This window comes from Tetrao urogallus, assembly GCF_951394365.1.
Source record: "Tetrao urogallus genome assembly, chromosome: 25".
Taxonomy (NCBI): Eukaryota; Metazoa; Chordata; class Aves; order Galliformes; family Phasianidae; genus Tetrao; species Tetrao urogallus.
The window spans coordinates 1812817-1831459 of NC_136838.1; the positions used below are offsets into that span (position 1 = coordinate 1812817).

At 63.9% G+C, this 18643-nt stretch overlaps 3 protein-coding genes across 3 annotated transcripts; 1 reads left to right on the forward strand and 2 right to left on the reverse strand.

The window, feature by feature from the left end:
- Positions 1 to 548: 548 nt before the first annotated feature.
- Positions 549 to 6934, reverse strand: MPND (MPN domain containing; the record flags this gene model as incomplete). The annotated part of the gene is made up of 13 exons (XM_079546741.1): positions 549 to 635; positions 778 to 870; positions 1215 to 1304; positions 1410 to 1480; positions 1549 to 1717; positions 1786 to 1862; positions 1927 to 1999; positions 2073 to 2169; positions 2247 to 2331; positions 2441 to 2591; positions 3218 to 3445; positions 4910 to 5153; positions 6744 to 6934. The coding sequence occupies 13 exons, from the start codon at positions 6932 to 6934 to the stop codon at positions 549 to 551; spliced, it is 1656 nt and encodes a 551-aa protein (XP_079402867.1).
- STAP2 (signal transducing adaptor family member 2) lies at positions 6933 to 11104 on the forward strand (the record flags this gene model as incomplete). Its single annotated transcript, XM_079546742.1, has 10 exons — positions 6933 to 6992; positions 7101 to 7172; positions 7882 to 7977; positions 8234 to 8290; positions 8390 to 8511; positions 9488 to 9619; positions 9724 to 9793; positions 10313 to 10409; positions 10869 to 10946; positions 11043 to 11104. The coding sequence occupies 10 exons, from the start codon at positions 6933 to 6935 to the stop codon at positions 11102 to 11104; spliced, it is 846 nt and encodes a 281-aa protein (XP_079402868.1).
- A 636-nt stretch (positions 11105 to 11740) lies between these two features.
- FSD1 (fibronectin type III and SPRY domain containing 1) lies at positions 11741 to 15519 on the reverse strand (the record flags this gene model as incomplete). The annotated part of the gene is made up of 12 exons (XM_079546673.1): positions 15424 to 15519; positions 15163 to 15294; positions 14996 to 15097; positions 14429 to 14451; positions 14111 to 14232; positions 13605 to 13814; positions 13426 to 13524; positions 13188 to 13347; positions 13040 to 13119; positions 12705 to 12956; positions 11945 to 12033; positions 11741 to 11851 (listed from the first exon to the last, which is right to left on the reverse strand). The coding sequence occupies exons 1-12, from the start codon at positions 15439 to 15441 to the stop codon at positions 11741 to 11743; spliced, it is 1398 nt and encodes a 465-aa protein (XP_079402799.1). The 5' UTR covers positions 15442 to 15519.
- Positions 15520 to 18643: the final 3124 nt, after the last annotated feature.

Genomic DNA, 18643 nt, shown 5'->3' on the forward strand with positions numbered 1-18643 from the left:
GAGCGCTTTAATACACAGATCTATAGACAGAAAAATCTATTTTTAATACAAAACGCCAATGGGGTGAGTTTTATTGAGCAACTTGAATTTGTGATGACGAAAAAGCGAGACTGCTGCCACATCGTAGCCAAATGCTCTATCAGTTCAGCTGATTGGTTTCCTTTCTTTGTTATGAACGTGTTCTTGGTCGGCATTGAAGTTTCTGTTAGTGAAACATTCCATTTTTCCAGAACAATAAAAGCAGTTGATGGTGAACAAACGCTTCCTTCTTCCCGGGGTTTTTGGCAGCCTGGGTGTGGAATCGAGACAAGTTCTGCTTTCGGCCCTGAGGGCAGCTGTGGGGCAGAGAGCCGCGTGTGTGGAAGAGGTGAGACTGGGATTCCTCCTTTATTTCTCCGTGCTCTGTTACACTGCGGAGCCTTGGGCCCCCAGGAGCCCCGCTGCCCTGTGCCCCCAGCTGCTGCCTCCCGTCCTTCCGTCGGCTTCCCAGGGCGATGCTGCGTCCCTGCGGTGCTGCTTGCAGCCCCTGCTCCCGTTGCAGCTCCTGCTCAGCTGCTGTACCTCAGCAGGCCGTAGATCTGCTCCAGGATGTGGGCAAAGCTCTGGTCCTTGGGGCTGCGAGAGGCCAGGGAGCCCTGCGGAGAGGAACGCAGCTCTGCTCGCCCAGCTCACCCTGTGCACTCTGCTCTGCCCTGCACCGGGGTGGAGTAAAACCCAATTAACAGCTCTGGGAGGAGTGGGGCGGGTAGAGCTGAGCTCCCAGGAAGCACTGCTCACCTTCAGCTTATCCAGGTAGGTCTGGTCCTGGCTCCACAGCTCCTGGAACTTCACCAGGTCCGGGGCTCCTTTGTAGAACTCCACCAGCAGCGTCTGGGGATGGGAACAGGGGGCTGCAGTGGGGCTCAGTGCTCCTTCCCCAGACCCCCAGAGCAAACAAGGATAGAGGAGAGATCGTCCCCAAAGCCGGGACGGGTGGCAGGGGCACGGCCTGGGTTTGGGGGTGAGAGGGGGGTGAGGGACTGAACAGGCTGTCCAAGGAGGCTGTGGATGCCCCAGCCCTGCAGGCATTCAAGGCCAGGCTGGATGTGGCTCTGGGCAGCCTGGGCTGCTGGTTGGTGACCTGCACACAGCAGGGGTTGGAACTGATGGGCATTGTGCTGCTTTGCAACCCAGGCCGTTCTGTGGTTGTATGACAGCTCCTGCCCCACGCTCACCATCTCCTGCAGGACGTCGTTGGTGAGGAAGCCATCCTGGATGTAGGCCACCTCCACATCCATGGGGATGCCGTAGTCGTTGGGCCGTTGCTGGATGAGAGGGGAGTGGGGTCACCTATGGGGTCACCTATGGGGTCACCCATCTGTCACTGCACTGCCCCCCCCCCCCCCAAGGAGGCGATGGGAGCCGCTCACCTCAGGCGGTGGCATCACCCAGAAGGGCGCAATCTTGGACTCCACACCGGGGTTACCAGCATAGTAGGGCCCTGGGAGAAGAGATGGGGCTGATGTGGGGGGGCTGCCACCCTGTGCCCCCCCAGGGGTGGGTGCTTACCGCAGATGAGGGCCAGGCAGGGCTGGAAGCCGTTGCCGCTGCCCTGCAGTTTGAGCTGGTAATCCATCTGCGCGTCGATGTCGTGCAGGGAGGGCAGCGCGGGGCCGAAGGGGTGGCTGTGGTACCAACCCACCAACGACAGCCCCCGCAGGAACAGGCTCTGGCAGATCTGGGGGGCGAGGATCACGTCGGACCACATCACAGGGGGCACCCGGGGGGCGACGGTCCTCACGTTACCTCCTCCTCCACGGCACCCGCGGTCTCAGCATCGCCCAGGCGGCTCCGGCATGGGAACGCGCGCAGCACCGTCAGCACTGCGGGGACGTGGGGGTGGGTGGCAGCGCCAGGGGCTGTTCCCCCCTGTCCCCCATTGCCTACGCTGCGTGTTGGTGTCCCAGCGGCCTCCCAGATAGCCCACGACTTCACTGCGCGTCAGGTGGCTGTGGAAATCCTAAAGGAAAAAGGAATGGGATGAGGGGATCCTAAAAGGGATCCTAAGATCCCAGCAGGGGAAGGGGACGCACCAGCAGCAGGAGGACGTTGCTGGAGATGGCCACGTTGAAGGGCTGGAACTTGTTAATGGCGGCGAAGGACGTCACCTCCACCAGGGTCTGTGGGTTCCTGCAACAGACACAGCCCCGCTCCCCCCGGCCCTCCCCACCCCGAGGGCTGACCGAGGTGAGGCTGGGGGTCCCTACCTGGCTGCGTCGCGTGTGCCCAGCATGCAATAGCGGACGGGCGCCCGGCTTTTGCTCTCCGGCCTCCTTGCTGGGGGGGTGGGCTCTGTACAGCAGTGCACGGCCCCCCGTTATCACCATCGCGTCCCCATGGCCACCACCGTAACCCCGTTACCATTCACTGCAACCCCCTTCCTGCCACCATTACCCCTCACCCTGCTCTGCTGTGCCGCGGCCCGGCAGCTTCTTGCTCTTCTCCTCTGTTCTCTTGGTGGCTGCTGGCTCCGGTGCGGGCGTTCGGCCGTCCCCAGCCTCCTCCTCTTCCTCCTCGGGCAGCTCATCCTCCTCGCCCTCGCTGGGCAGAGCCTGGGGCAGAGCACCAGGAGGGGCTGAGGGCCGTGCTCACCCCAGGACCCCAAGGGGAACCTTTGCGGTGACACGGATGGGAACCCCCCCAAGGCTCCTCCTTGCGACCCCCGTGGGAGCACCCTGAGGCTCAAGGGCATTTCCTTGGGGACACCGAGGGCGACGTCCCAGACCCATTCCCAGGGACACCAATGGGGATCTGAGACACCTCTGTGGGGACATCCACAGAGACCTTAGGCATCTCCCGAGGACACCAAAACGGACCTCCTTGGGGACACCTATGGGGACACCCCAGGCCTTTCCTCGGGGACACCCATGGAGACCTGATGCACCTCCTTGGGGAAACCCACAGAGAAACCCCAGGCCCTGGGACACCCCAAGACTTCACCTTGAGGACACCCACGGGGACCCCTTGAAACACCTCCCCAGTCCCCAGGACGCCTGCTTGAGGACACCCACGGGGACACCCAGGCCTGTCCCTGGGGACACCAACCCGAACCCGAGGCACTGGGGACACCCCAGCGGAGATCCTTGGAGTCAACACAGGAACCCCCCCGAGTCCCCTCCTCAGGGACACCCACAGGGACACGCCAGGCCCCTCCTTGGGGACGCCTCCGGGTTCCCACCTCATCGCTGGGCGCGTGGGGCTGATGGCGCCGCAGCCACGCGGCCTTGTACTGGTCCAGGCGCTGCCCCTTGTAGCGCACGGAGGCCCAACCGCAGCCCGACTTCTTGGCAGGGTTCACCAGGCGCTTGCAGTGCGTGGCCCAGGCGCTGGGTGAGCCGAACACCTGCCCCGTCTCCTGCCACGTGATGGCCCCGTCCGCACCCAGGTCCCCCACGAACTTCTTGCCCTGGGAGCAGCGGGGAGGGCTGATACGAACCGTGTCCCCATCCGTGTCCTCACTCATGTTCCCATCTATGTCCCCAACTACGTCCCCATCCGTGTCTTCACCCATGCCCCCATCTGTGTCCCATCCGTCTCCCCAACCGTGTCCCCCTCCGTGTCCCTCCCCATCTGTCTCCATCCCTGTTCCCAACTGTATCCTCACCCATGTCCCTATCCCTGTCCCCATCTGTGTCCCCATCCCTGTCCCCATCTGTGTCCTCACCCATGTCCTTATCCGTGTCCTTATCACCATGTTTCCATCCATGCCCACACCAATGTCCCCATCCATGTCCCCATTGCCGTTTCCACCCATGTCCTCATCTGTGTCCCCATCACCATTGTCCCCATTCATTTCCCCACCTACATCTCCATCCACAGCCCCACTGCCACGTCCCCATACATGTCATAGAATCACGACCCCGTCCACGTCCCCATCTCCATGTCCCCATCCATGTCCTCATCCATGTCCCTACCGCATCTCAATCCATACCCAACATCTATGGCCCCATCCATGTCCCATGTCCCCATCCCTGTGTCCCCATCCATGTCCCCACCCACGTCCTTGTCACCACGTCTCCATCCATACCCACACCAATGTCCCCATCCATGTCCCCATTGCCATGTCCCCATCCACGTCCCGATCACTACATCTCAATCCATACCCAACATCCATGTCCCCATCCACGTCCCGTGTCCTCAACAATATCCCCATCATCATGTCCCCATCCGTGTCCCCACCCGTGTCTTCATCCATTTCCCCATCCACATCCCCATCAGTGTCCCATTCAATGTCCCCATCCATGTCCCCATCCCTGTCCCTAACTGTGTCCCCATCCATGTCCCCATCCGCATCCCTATCACCACGTCTCAATCCATACCCAACATCTATGTTCACGTCCATATTCCCATCCATGTCCCATGTCCTCATCAATGTCCCCATCACCATGTCCCCATCCACGTTCCCATCAGTGTCCCCAACTGTGTCCTCACCTGTCTTCATCCATGTCCTTGTCACCATGTCTCCATCCATACCCACTCCAATGTCCCTGTCCGTGTCCCCACTGCCATGTCCTCATCCATGTCCCCATCGCCATTGTCCCCATTCATTTCCCCACCTACATCCTCATCCATGGCCCCACTGCCATCGTCCCATCCACACCCCATGTCCTCAACAACGTCCCCATCACCACGTCCCCACCATGTCTTCATCTACATCCCCATCAGTGTCCCATTCAATGTCCCCATCCACGTCCCGATCACCACGTCTCAATCCATACCCAACATCCATGTCCCCATCCACGTCCCGTGTCCTCAACAATATCCCCATCATCCTGTCCCCATCCGTGTCCCCATCCACACCCCCATCGGTGTCCCATCCACGTCCCCATCCCCACATCCCCACCCCCCCCCCCATCCCCGCTGCCCTCACCAGGTAGTAGATGGAGAGGACCCCCCGCCCCGCTTCCAGCAGCCCGTCACGCAGCAGCACGCGCAGAGTGATGCCCCGACGTGTCAGCACGGCCCCCCGGGGTCCCCCCGCTGCCCTGGCCCCACTGTCAGGTTCCGGCTCGGCCTCATCCAGCCCCGGCTCCAGCTCATCCTCCTCCTCCTCTGCGCACTCATCCCCGCTTGGGGAGGCGGCCGCCAGAGCTGCGGGGTGGCGGGGACAGAGCCTGCGTCAGCCCCAAGGCCAGTAGGGGAACCCCAGCTCTTGGGACAGAGCCTTTGGGTGACCCTGACCATGGGGGGGAAATGGGGACGTTGGGGGTGTGAACATAGAGGGGATGAGAGGGGATGTGGGGATATGGGGGACACAGGGGGATACAGGGGGATACAGGGGGACAGCAACACGGGGATGTGGGGATTTGGGGACATAGGGATGTAGGATGATGGAGATATGGGGGTGTGAGGATGTAGGGAAATGAGGATAAAGGGGTGTGGGGATATGGGATGCAGGGACACAGGGACACGGGGATGTGGGACACAGGGACATGAGGATACAGGGATATGGGGACATGATACAGGGGTATGGGGATGGGGTGACGAGGGGATATGGGGACACGAGGATATGGGGATGTGGGGACACAGCGATACAGGACACAGCGACTGGGGAAATGGGGCTATGAGGGCATGGGGACACGGGGACATGGGGATGTGGGGGTATGGGGATATATGGGGATATGGGGATATGGGGATATATGGGAATATATGGGATATATGGGGAGATATGTGGGAATATGGGGATACATGGGGATATATGGGGATATATGGGGAGATATGTGGGATATATGGGGGGATAGGGAGATATGGGGAGATATGGGGGGATATGGGGGGTATGGGGGGATATGGGGGAATATGTGGGTACATGGGGATACATGGGGATACATGGGGATACATGGGGATATATGGGGATATATGGAGAGATACGTGGAGATATGGGGAGATACAGGATATATAGGATATATGGGATATATGGCATATATGGGGAGACATGGGAATATATGGGATATATGAGGATATATGGAGATATGGGGATATATGGGGACGCAGGGATATATGAGGATATGGGGATGTGGGGATATATGGGATATATGGGGATATATGGGATATATGGGATATATGGGATGATATATGGGGGTATGGGGATATATGGGATATATGGGATGATATATGGGATGATATATGGGGATATACAGGATATATGGGATGATACATGGGGATATGGGGATATATGGGATATATGGGATGATATATGGGGATATGGGGATATATGGGATATGGGGATATATGGGATATATGGGATGATATATGGGGATATGGGGATATATGGGATATGGGGATATATGGGATATATGGGATGATATATGGGGATATGGGGATATATGGGATATATGGGATATATGGGATATATAGGATGCTATACGGGGATATGGGGATACAGGGACGGCGCACACGAGGCTGACGGGCGGCGCGGGTGGGGACGCAGGGATTTGGTGGGGGGACACAGCGAGGGGCAGCCCCTCCACCCCCTTCCCTCCCCTTCCCCCCCCCCGGTGCCCGCACACAGGTGTGTTCCCCCCTCCCCCCTCCCCCCCGCCCCGCACCGCCCCCCCGTTCCGCTCCCCCCGTTACCTGCCATGCTCCCACGCCGTTCCCCCCCCCCCCGCGTCGTTCCCACGTGACGGGGCGGCTCCGCGAGCTCCGCCCCCAGCCGAGCGGTGCGGGGGGGGTTGCGGGGTGGGGGGGGCACCGCACACCGGTACCGAGCGTGGGGATGGGGGGGGAAGGCGGGGGGGGAATAGCTGGTGCCGTGCGGGCGGGGCGCGCTGCGTGTGCCGGTGTTGCGGGACGGGGGGCGGCGGTCGGAGGCTGCGGAGCACCGGGCGGCCCCGCGGTGCCCTTCGCTCGGGGCGGTGCCGGAGGTGCGGGAAGGGCTCCGCAACCGTGGAGCCATGGCCCCCCCGCCGCACTGCTATGAGGGCTTCGTGGAGGTGCGGGGGCTGCGGGATCAGGTGCGGAGCTGTGACCTTCAACCCCCCCCCCAACCCCCCCAAAGGTGTTGCGGTGTCAGTGCCCCCCCCCAACACCCAACCTGTTCCCCGTCCCGTCCCGTCCCGCAGAGCTGCAGGAGGCGCTGGGCCGGGCTGCGGGGGGCGACGCTGTTCTTCTATGGGGCGCCCAGAGAGCAGCAGGTGCGGGGATGGGGGGTCACGAGGGGAGGGGGGGGGGTCACGGGTTGGGAAACCCCCCGGTGGGCGTCCGCGGGTTGAGAGCAGTGGGGTGGGGGAGAATCTGGGGTGGGGAAACACGAGGTGGTGCTTTTTTTTGGGGGGGGGGGTTGGGGTCCGCGGGTGGGACTCGGAGGATGGGAATCCCCCTGGTTGGGGGTCTATGGGGTGGGGGACCCATGAGAGGAGAACGCTGGGATTCCCAACATTGGGAACTGTGGGAGCTGCTCAGGAGGTGGGGACCCCCCCTCGTCATCCCCCTCCCCAGCATTGGGACCCCTCTGTGGGAGCCCCCCCGGGTGGGCACCAACAGGCTGGGAGCAGTGGGGTGGGAGGGGGATTGCTGGGACACCCCTGGGTGGGGACCCCCGAGGTGACACTTTGCTGGGATGGGGACTTCGAATTCAGGACCCCCACCCCACTCCCCCGGGTTGAGACCCCTCGGGTGGGGACCCATGGGAAGAGAAAATTGAGGTGAGAGTGGGTGAGGTCCACAGATTGGGACCTCTGTACCCCCCATCTCGAAACGTGGGGACCCCCCTGGATTGGGACCCGCCACCCCCCGGGTGGGCACAGTGTTGGGACCCCCAGACTGAGACCTCTCCCAAAATAAATGGGGGGGGGAGGAGAGGGGGCGCTGGGGGCCATGGCTCGGTTCCCACCCCCCCCTCAGCCTTTGGAGTTTCTGGACCTGGATGAGCTGGTGGGGGTACAGAAAGAGGGGGGGGCCCTCGTCCTCCAGCTGCGGGATCAGAAGGTGACACTGAAGGTGAGGAGTGGGGGGGGGGGCGAGGGGAGGCAGTGGGGCTGGGGGAGGACATGGAGGGCACTGGGTTGAGTGGGGGGGACACAGGGTCCTTAGAGGGGGGCTGGGGGTTGGGAAGTGAGGAATGGGGGGGGGGGGGGCAGAAAAGGGAATTTGCAGATGTGAGGGGGGAGGGGAGTTGGGGTTGTGGGTCTGGGGGATGCAGAGTCTCTGGTTGGGGGGGGGGGGGGTGGGACTCACGACCCCCAGTCCCTCGCAGGCAGACAGCGTGCAGGAGCAGGAGATGTGGCGCGGCTTCATCCTCACCATGGCCAAGGTTGGTGGGTGCTGGTGACCCCTGCCACCGCCCCCCCCCCTCCCCTCCCCCCTCCGTGTCTCAGTGTCCCCACCGTGTCCCCCCCTCCCCCCCACGCAGATGGAGGTGCCCACAGACCTGGAGCTGCTGCCTGGGCACCTCTTCCAGCTGTCGGAGGCGCTGCGCCAGGAGAGGGAGAACCGTCGGAGGGCACGGAGTGTGGGGACAACTGCAGTGCCCCCGTGAGTGGGGGTCAGGAAGGGGACGTGAGGTTGAGATGGCATGGAGTGGGGTGACATGGAGTGGGGTGACACGGAGTGGGGTGACATGGCATGGCTTGGGATGGCTTGGCTTGGATGACATGACATGGCTTGGGGTGACACGGCCTGGCCCAGGTTGACGTGGCACGGCTTGGGGGGACGTGACAAGGGTCGGAGTGGCACAGCATGGCTTGAGGTGACACTACATGGCTTGGAGGGACACGACACGGCTTGGGGTGGCATGACTTGGGGTGAAACTGGCTCAGATGCACATGGCATGGCTTGGGGGGATATGACATGTATTGAGGTGACGTGTTGTGACTCAAGGTGACATGGCATGGCAAGAGGGTGACGTGAGATGGCTTGGGGTGACATGCCATAGCTTGGGTGACACGGCTTGGGGCGACAATGTGGCTCAGGTTGACGTGGCATGAGTTGGGGTGACACTACATGACTTGGAGTGACATGACGTGGCTTGGGGTGGCATTATGGCCCAGACTGACATGGCATGGCTTGGGTGGCATGATGTGGCTCAGGATGACATGGCATGGCCGGGGGTGACACTATAGCTTGGGATGACATGGCATGGCTTGGGTGGCATGGCATGGGGAGACATGGCATGGCTTGGGGTGACATGGCTTGGGGTGACATGGCATGGAGTGGCATGGCTTGGGGTGACACGTCTTGGGATGACACGGCTTGGGGTGACACTATGGCTCAGATTGACATGGCATGGCTTGGGTGGCATGATGTGGCTCAGGATGACATGGCATGGCTTGGGGTGACATGGCTTGGGGTGACACTATGGCTCAGGTTGCCACGGCCTGGGGCGGCGTGTTGTGCCTCAAGGCGCCACGGCACGGCGTGGGGTGACGCAGCGCGGCTCAGGTTGGCTGGGGACGCTGGCGGCGACACGCTGCACCCCAGGGTGACCCCGGCCCACCCCCAGCCTGCCCAGCTGCTTCTTTGACGTGTCGCGCGCCGAGGCCGAGCGGCTGCTGGAGCGCAACGCGGGCGGTGGGAGCGTGGTGCTGCGGCCCGGCGGGCACGGCCAAGGCTTCTCCATCAGCACACGGCAGGTGCTGAGCGGGTGAGCGGGCTGCGACCCCCCTCCTGTGCCTGGTGTTGGTCCCGGGGTCGGGGTCTCCTTGGCTGGGGGTCGGTGACGCCCGCTGAGGTCGCCTCCCCGGGCAGCGCTGCTCTGCTGAAGCACTACAGGGTGGTCAGCGTGGGAGATGGGTTCCTCGTTGACGTCAACACGCCGGTGAGCGCCGTGGGTCTGAGCCGTAGACACCCACTGTGCCCCCACGGGATGGGACCCCCCAGCTCTGGGCTGAGGATCAGGGATTGGGACCCCTCCCTTCCCACAGAGGTTGGGCTGGGATCCCCCCGAAGGGATTGGGGCCGGGCAGCCCCATAGCTGGGACCGAAGCAGGGGATCGGGACCCCGGGGGGCTGGGACCCCGAGGATGGGGGTTTATGGGACTGGGACCCCTGGGGGCTGGAACACGAGGGATGAGGAACCCCAAGAGACTGGGAGCCCAGGGATTGGGGACTGAATGGCAAAGATTTATGGGGGCTGGGAGCCAAGCGACTGGGATTCCCCCAAACCAGGGAACCCCACAGCTGAGACCGAAAGGGCAAAGAACCGGGGGAGTGGGGGTAAAAATGGCAAGGATTGATGGGACCGGGGTCTCCTCTAGTGGGGTTGAGGGAGCTGCAGGGGGGTCCCGTGGTTGGGGGGGGGGGAGGAGGGGAATGAGCCCATATCCTCTCCCTGCAGCATCACTGCTCCTCGCTGGACGAGGTGGTGCAGTACTTCGTGAAGCAGAGCAAAGGCAGCCTGCAGCCCCTGCATCGGGAGTACAGCATGACGCTGGGTGGGCGCCGGGGGGGGGGGGCTAAAGGGGGGCGGCTGGGGCACAGCAGGTTTTGCAGGACGGTGGGGGGGATGGGGGGGGAAGGGGGGATGTAGGGCAGGGGAGGGCAGTAGTGGAGTTTATGGGGGGGGATATTTGGGTTGCATGGGGTGAAGGGGCTGCAGGATGGTTTCTGGGGGTTGGGGGGGGGGGGATGGGGGTCTGTGATGCCCCCGTTCTGCCTCAGAGTTCATGGAAGCAGATGCTAAAAGCTCGAAGGTGACACGGCGGCCATGCAAACCCCCCCCCGCCCCCCGGCCCACCCCCACGGCGCTGCACCGCCGGCCCAGGCCCCCCCCCCCACTGCCAAAACCAACAGCGACCCCACAGCACGCAGTGAGAGAAGGTGAGCGTGGATGGGGGAAACTGGGGGGGGGGAGGGGGGAAGAAACCACTGCACCTCACTGCTCTCCCCTGCAGGTGCCGGCAGCCCCCCCAGCTCAGCGCCCCATCCGACCCCACGGCGCGTCCCACTGCTGCCCCATGGGCACAGTGCTGGTGAGGGGGGGGGCTGGAGAGGGCTTTGTTTGGGGGGGGGGGGGGTGGGAGCCCATAACGTGGATCTGCTTTGCCCCACTGCCCCCCAACCCCCAGCAGACATCACAGAGGAGCTGGCTCAGAAGCTGATGGTGCGCCGTGCTCTCAATGAGGACTGATGGGGGGCAGTGAGGGGGGGGTCGGGCTGGCTGCCCCCTCCTTCCCTACCGGCTGTGGGCAATGGTGTCCACCTGCCCCCCCGACCCCCCCCATGCTGCCTGGCCTCGTGGCAGGGGCTGCCTATGGGGTTGGGGGCCCCAGGTTGGAATACCAGGGGGGCACACAACCCCATGGTGGCGAGGGGGTCGTTGGGGGCACGCAGCTCTGGTGGCACTACAAACAATAAAGCTGCCCATCCCACCACCCCACCGTGCCTCCTCCATGTCACAGCCCCCCCACACACCCGAAAGCCCCTCCGCCCCCTCCCCCCCCGTGCTGCTGTCCCCAAATGCAGCTCACGCCTCTATCCCGCTTTATTAAGGCCAGAAGCAGCTGTCTGTGGGGGGGCAGCGAGCCCGGCCCTGTGCCAGTGTTGGGGGGGGGCACACGGGGGAGGGACCTGAGGGTCACAGGTGCCCCAGCACCCCAACCCAGCAAACCGTGAGGGTCTGGGGGGGGCTGACATCCCCCACCTCCCCCCCAGCACCCGGAACGTGGCGAGGACAGAGTGTGATGGGGTGAGGGGGGGGGGATTGTGGTTATGGGGGGGGTGATGGGTACATTCAGTGCTCTGCCCCGGGGGGTCGCTGGGGCTCTTAGGGCAGGCTGGCCGTGGAGCTGCTGGCTGCGCTGTTGCGTTTCTGGAGGCATTTCACAGCGCTGGGCACCTGCAGGCCCGAGGAGACGTGGAAGCTGCCACACCAAACCTGGGGGGCACAGGGGCAGCGTTGGGCATCGGGACCCCTCACAACCCCCCCCTCCACGACCCCACAGCCCCCCCCACCTCCAGCCCTCCTTACCATGAAGGCTGGCAGCACCGGCTGCGCAAAGCGAGCCTTGAAGGTGTGCAGCAGCTGCTTGGTGCGGGCGTTGTAGAAGGACAGGAATCCTGTGGGCACACATGGGTAGGTGTGGGGCACACATAGGGGCACATGTGGGCACACAGCGGGGTGTTTGTGGGACAGATGTGGGGCACACGGGGGAGAAGATGGGGAACATGGAGACACGCGTGGGACGCAAAAGGGGCCACATGGAGCACACATGGGGCAAATGTGGGGCACACATAAGGGCACACGTGGGACATGTGAGGCACAGATAAGGGGTACGTGTGGGGCATAGAGGAGGCACACATAGGGGTACGTGTGGGGCACACGGGCATATGTGGGGCACATATAGGAGCATGTATGGAGTATACAGGGGGCGCATGCGGGGCACATGTGGGCACACAGGCGTGCGTGTAGGGCGCACACAGTCACATGTGGGGGCACACATATGGGCACTTATGGAGCACACAGGAAGGCACGCGAGGGGCATATATGGGGCACAGATGGAACACACATGGGGCACACATGGGACACTTGGGGCACATCCAGGGCCACGTGTGGGACACGCATAAGGGCACATATGGAGCACATAGGGGGGCACACATAGAGGCACGTATGAGCACAGGTGGAGCACGCTTAGGGACAAGCACGGGGCACACGTGGGGCACAGAGCTCCACCTCTGCCCATCCGCCACCCCGGCAGCGCCCCGCACGCGGCCCCAGGAGCAGCTCCCACCTTCATGGAAGTTGCAGTAGACGCCGATGCAGTCGGGCACGGGCACATCCAGCACCTTGGCCTTGTTGGCGTGCTTGGCGCTGAAGCTGACCTGCAGCCAGTTGTTGAGGTGGAGGCACCACGACGCCGACGTCTTGCCCAGCTGATCGAACTTGCCCAGGCTGCGATACGCCACCCCAACGCCGAACGCTTTGCTGTCGCGGTCGTACCGCACCTCCCAGTAGTGGTCGTCGCCGTCGATCAAGGTGTCGCCTGTGGGCACACGGCTGCCACGTTCCCCCCCATCTCTGTGCCTCACATTTCCCCCCTTCTCGAGCCGTGGCTGCCGCTCTCACCCAACACCGTGTAGGATTCAGCGGTGAAGCGATCCCTGCCGGCGCGGCCCAGCGACATCCGCTTGGGTGACTGCACAGCCCTGGGATGGAGGCAGGCGGTGAGGCCGGTGCTGCCACCGGCACCCGGTGCTGAGCGGGGTGCTGTTACCTGGCGGGGGAGTTGGCGGGCGACGCAGTCCTGCCCTTCCCGTCCTTCTCCCGTGTCTTCACGTCCTGCACCTTTCCGCCCGTGGCGTCCCACTCCACGCTGAAGTCCTCCACGCGCAGGTTCTGGTGGCACGTGCTGGCATCCAGCCGGAACATGAACGCTGGGGACAGCCACCATCAGTGCCACCCCCACCCCACCCCCCCCCACCGGCTGCCACCTCCCCCCCCCCGGCGCCCACCTCTCGTCTCCAAAGTGACCGCCTCAGAGAACTCTCCAGCCACGGCTTTGTTGCAGGCCCGCACTCGGAAATTCATGTACTTCATGTCAAACTTCAGCCCTGCAGACGCACGCGGCGAGGTGACAAACTGGGAGCCCTGGGACAGCTCTGCTCCGCACCGACCGGCCCCGCACCCTCACCAGACAGAGTGTACTCAGTGCCCTTAATGCCCTCCACCACCATCCAGGGCTGCTCCTCCTTGGCTCGGGGCGGCCCCTCGAAGTTGGTCCTGCGGTACTCCAGCACGTAGTGGTCGATCTTGCTGTCCTCATCAGGCATCCTCCAGGACAGCGTCACGCAGTTATCGGCCACCAGTGACTCCGTCAGGTCGATCTCAGGGGTGCTCGGCACTGCCGGGAGGAGCAGCTCGTCAGTTCCAACCCCCCCCCCTCCTCCCCAAACACAACCTCCCTGCCCTACAGGGCACCCCCGGGTGTGCTGTGATGGGAGGGCGGACACCCTGAGAAAGCACCCTGAGAAAGCACCTATGGAAACCTGAACTCTGGCACCCAGAGCTCCCTGGATGCAGCCCCTATGAGCACGCTGCCCCACGCACCCCAGCGCAGCCCCACAGCTCCCGCTGAGCCCTCTGTGCTTCTACAAAGGCCACCAACCACATCCCCACTCCCCCCTCCCGTGGGGGTACCTGGCAGGAAGGCGAGGGCTTGCAGCAGGCGGCGCTCCTGGGCAAAATCCACCATCAGGTGGCTCATGTTGTCGCTCACCTTGGCCTTGAGCGAGAGGCGGAAGGCGGGAGCCATCGTCACACTGGGACAAACGGGGACAAAGCATCAGCCAGGCTGGGAGATGGACCCAGACCCCTCACCCCGACCGCCAGGAGGGATCTGAGGAGGGTGGGCGGCGCCCTGCACCCGCATCCCCCCCCTCTGTAGCTGTGGGGTGAGGGCAGGGCGACGCCGACGCTGTGGGTTAGTGGGGCACGGGGGCAGCGGGGGGACCGTACCTATCCTTGATCTGTTTGGCAGCCTGGAGAGCGCAGAGGGAAAGAGGAGAAAAAGAAAGCAGGTGAGACAGCAGTGCCAGGAGCCAGCGTGCTGCAGCGTGTCCTGACATCGTGGCCTCACAGCACAGCATCCCTGCAGCATCCCTGAAGCATCCCTGCAGTGGCACCCACACGGCACAGCATCCCTGCATCCCCACAGCAGAACCCGCACAGCGCAGCGTCCCCTGCGCCCCACCGGCGTGCCATGCAGTGCAGCATCCCCACGTCCCCATCCCAGTGCACTGACATCCCTTTATCTCCGATAACAGAAGGTGCCACGCAGCACCTGAGGCTCTGGGTGGTATGGGGGGGTCCCAGGCCCTAACCAAGCCTGGCAGCGGGCAAAGCCAGCCCAGCGTTAACGAGGTGCCCAGCACAGAAAGACAGGAGCGTGGCCGCCTGGGGCGAGCACAGTCAGAGTGGCACGAGCCAGAAGGTGAGGGGGGACAGCACTGCCCAGCCCCCACCTCCAGCACACAGCGCTGGGGCAGCCGGGCAGGGATGGATGGCAGCTCCCAGCTTGTGCACCTGGGCGAAGTCGTTGTTGTTGGCCGTCGCCAGGGTCTGGTTGGCCGTCTCCAGCAGCTCCTCCGAGCTCTCCAGCGCTTTGGCACACGCCGCCAGCTGAGCCTGAAGGACACAGAGCTGCAGTGTGTGGTGGGGGCAGGCAGTGGGTGGGCAGGGCAGGCGCTCACCTGCAGCTCGTAGGTGCGGCTGGCGCGGTCCTGCTTGATCTTCATCAGCATGCTGTCCTTCAGCTCGTCCAGCAGCGCATACAGCGACTGGAACTCCCCCTCCAGGTCCTCCTGCACTCGTGCAGAATTGTCCTGGTGGTGACAGCACACGTCAGCAGGTGATGGAGGCAGCCATGAGCACCACCCCTCACTGTGTCCCCTTAGGGGACCCCGTGTGGCAGTGCCGGTGACGGGGGGGTGACACGCGGGGCGTTGAGTTACCTCCACATTCTGCAGCATCTGCTTGAGGGAGTAAATGAAGTTCTGGATCTCTTCATTCTTCACAGCCAAAGTGGTGATGATCTTCCGCAGCGCTTCCTGCCCATGGTGTGGGGGGGGGGCACACCATCAGTGTCCTCCTGGATCCCCTCTGAGCTCAGCCACCTCCAGGGTCCCCTCAGCCCCACACCCCCGACCCCACGGGACGCAGCACAGACACAGCAATGACTTGGCAGAGGTTGCGGGCGAGCTGCCAGCCGGGGGGGGGGGCATGGGGGAGGGTCACACCAGCACTGCTGCTGTGCAGCCAGGCAGGACTGGGGGGGGAGGGAGGGTGGAGAAGCTCCCAGCAGCCCCTGCCCACACCTTTGCCCCTCCATCTTTAACCTCTTCATCCCCCTCCTCCAGCCCTCCTCCTATTCCCCCCCACCTGTCCCTCACCAGCTTCATCCCCTCTCTCCTCCATCCCTCCATCCCCATCCCTCCATCCCCATCTTCCCCCTTCATCCCCACTCCTCCATTCTCCCTTCATCCCAACTCCCTCCATCCCTTCCCCATCCCCTCCAAGCCCTGTCCGGTACCCGGCCCGGCCCCACCTGGTCGCCCATACCGGGCCGCCCCCACCGCCTCCAGGCCCTGCCGGCACCAACAAAAGGGGAGCGGTTCCGTCCCCGCTCCGCCCCGCCCGCAGAGCATGCTGGGAAGCGTAGTCCGCCTTCGAGGCACGCTGGGATGCGCCCTATTGCCGGAAGACGGACCGCGTGGCATGCTGGGAAGTGTAGTGCGGCCGCGGGGTGTGCTGGGATATGTAGCATTGGCTGCTGGTGGGCGCGGGGCATGCCGGGAAGCGTAGTGCGGCCGCGGGGCGTGCTGGGATAGGTCGTATTACCAAGGGGCGGGCGCGGGGCATGCTGGGACGTGTAGTCCCGCTTAGGCCCCGTGCTTCACCCAGGGGGCTGAGCCCCCCCCCAGCGCAGGGCTGAGCCCCCAAGAGGAGCTGAGCGGCACCGCTGCATTCAGGCCCCGCTTCACCCCCCCCATCTCAGCCCCCTCCTGGGGAAACGGGGCCCCCAACCCCAGGGCATGGCGGGATGGAGGAGGCTGCAGGATGTCTGGGGAGGGGAAGGAGCCCCCAGCGGGACCCTCACCCTCGTGGTTGTCACCGTGAGGCCACGTGGGCCGCAGTGCTCTGGGGTCAGGATGTGCCCCCAAAGGAGGGGTCACGGAATGGTGGCACATCTGGGTCAGCTCAGTCCTCGTGCTGGGTGCTGGGGTGGGATGTGGGGTCGGGGTCTGATGGGGGTTGGGGTCTGATTGGGGTCGGGGTCTGATAGGGGTCGGGGTGTGCTGTGGGGTCGGGGTCTGATGGGGGTTGGGGTCTGATAGGGGTCTGATAGGGGTTGGGGTGTGCCGTGGGGTCGGGGTGTGATGCTGCGCTGTCCCTCACCCCGCGCAGCTCCCTGCACTGCCACAGGAAGCCGTGGCGTCACGGTGAGGGTGACAAGCAGACCAGGTGCTGTGGGGACAGCGGAGAGGACAGTCCAGGGATGGGGACCTCATGGGGACAAAGGAGCCGTGGGGATGGTGCCTGTGTGGGGATGTGGCGGTTTGGGGTGCTCATCCCCCTCCTCGGTGGTGAGTAGTGAGGGTATGAGGGGGTTGGGGGACTTGGGGCTGTGGGGTGGGGATGGGGGGAAACAGAGGGGCTGCGGGGATCGGCCTTGGATGGGGGGCTGCCTGGGGTGTGTGTGTCCTGAGGGTGGAGAGGGAGCAGGGAGGGGTCTGGGACAGAGACAGACAGACAGACATGAGGACAGGATGGGGTCAGAAGAGATCGCTCAGACGCCACCCTCACCCCATTCCCCCGTGCTGCTGACCACGTCCCCATGTGTCACATCTCCGCAGTTCTCAGCCCCTCCAGGTACAGTGACCCCCCCCCCCCCCCACACACACACACACGCTCCCCCTTGGTGGCTGCGCCAGCACCTCACCTCTCAATGCTCCTACATCCAACCCAGTCAGAGCGGGGACAGAGATGGGGACAGTGGCCGTGGGGTGGGGGGCACGGCAGAGACAGTGAGGATGGGTGAGGAGACGTGGGGAGGAAAGAGAGCTGAACAGGAAGAGGACAGCGGCGGTGAGGACAGGATGGGGACTTGTGGGCAGTGGCTGCGGCCAAGCAGAACACGCGAGCAGAACAGAAGGCGTCCCAGCGTCCCCATCAACAGCAACGGGGCCGTGGGGCACTGGGGGGCCTCAGGAAAAGCCACGTGCCCAGCCATCATCCCCAGAGCCTCGTGGTGACCCCAGTGCTGCTCCCAGCAGTGGGAGCCCTGCAGGTGAGCCAGGAGCCGGCCGAGCTGCGGGTGGCAGCGGGCACCAACGTGTCCCTGCGGTGCCAGCTGGTGACAACAGAGCCGTGGTCCATGGCCCGCATCACTTGGCTGAAGGACGGGGAGCACGAGGTGCTGTGCACCACCCGCCTGTATCCCAAAGCCGCTGTCTTGCCCTGTGCCACCCCCCGCCTCCAGCTCGCATGGAGCCCACCCCACGCCGAGCTCAGCCTCCATGGGGCACAGCAGGGCGACGCAGGATGCTACGTCTGCTGCTTCACCATTGAGAAGCCCTACCTCGCCGTGGCCACCTGCGAGCGGCGTGTGAATGGCACGCTGCTCCACGTCAGCACAGGTATCCGGGAGGCACAAGGGGGTGGGCTGTGCTCTGCTGCTCCCCCCAGGCACCCCTGGCAGTATTTAGTGGGGTCTGTGGGACGTGGGACCCCCAGGAGCGTTACCGGTGATGTGGGGTCTCTGGATGGCAGCACACCCCCGAGCGCTCGCAGGGTCACAGCGGGGATGGAGTGAGGATGGGCACAGCGCAGCTCTGACTCTGCTTTCCCTTTGCTGCAGGAGCTGATGGAGCGCACGGGGCAGGTATGTGTGTCCCCAGCGACCCCCATTTCCCCCCCCCCCGGGTGCTGGTGGCAGTGAGGCAGCGGCCCAGCTGGCTGTGCTTGCAGAGCTGAAGCAGAAGCTGTGGGGGGCTGTGGGGGGCGCCTTGCTGCTCGTCGGGCTGATCTCCCTCGGCTGCTGGTGTTGCAGGAGGAAGGCAGGTAACTCCCCACTCTGAGCAGCGTTGTGCCCACAGACCCCGAGTGCATTCACCCCACACCCACCCACCCACACCCCTGCCCGGATGCCGTCCCCAAATACCCCAATCGCCC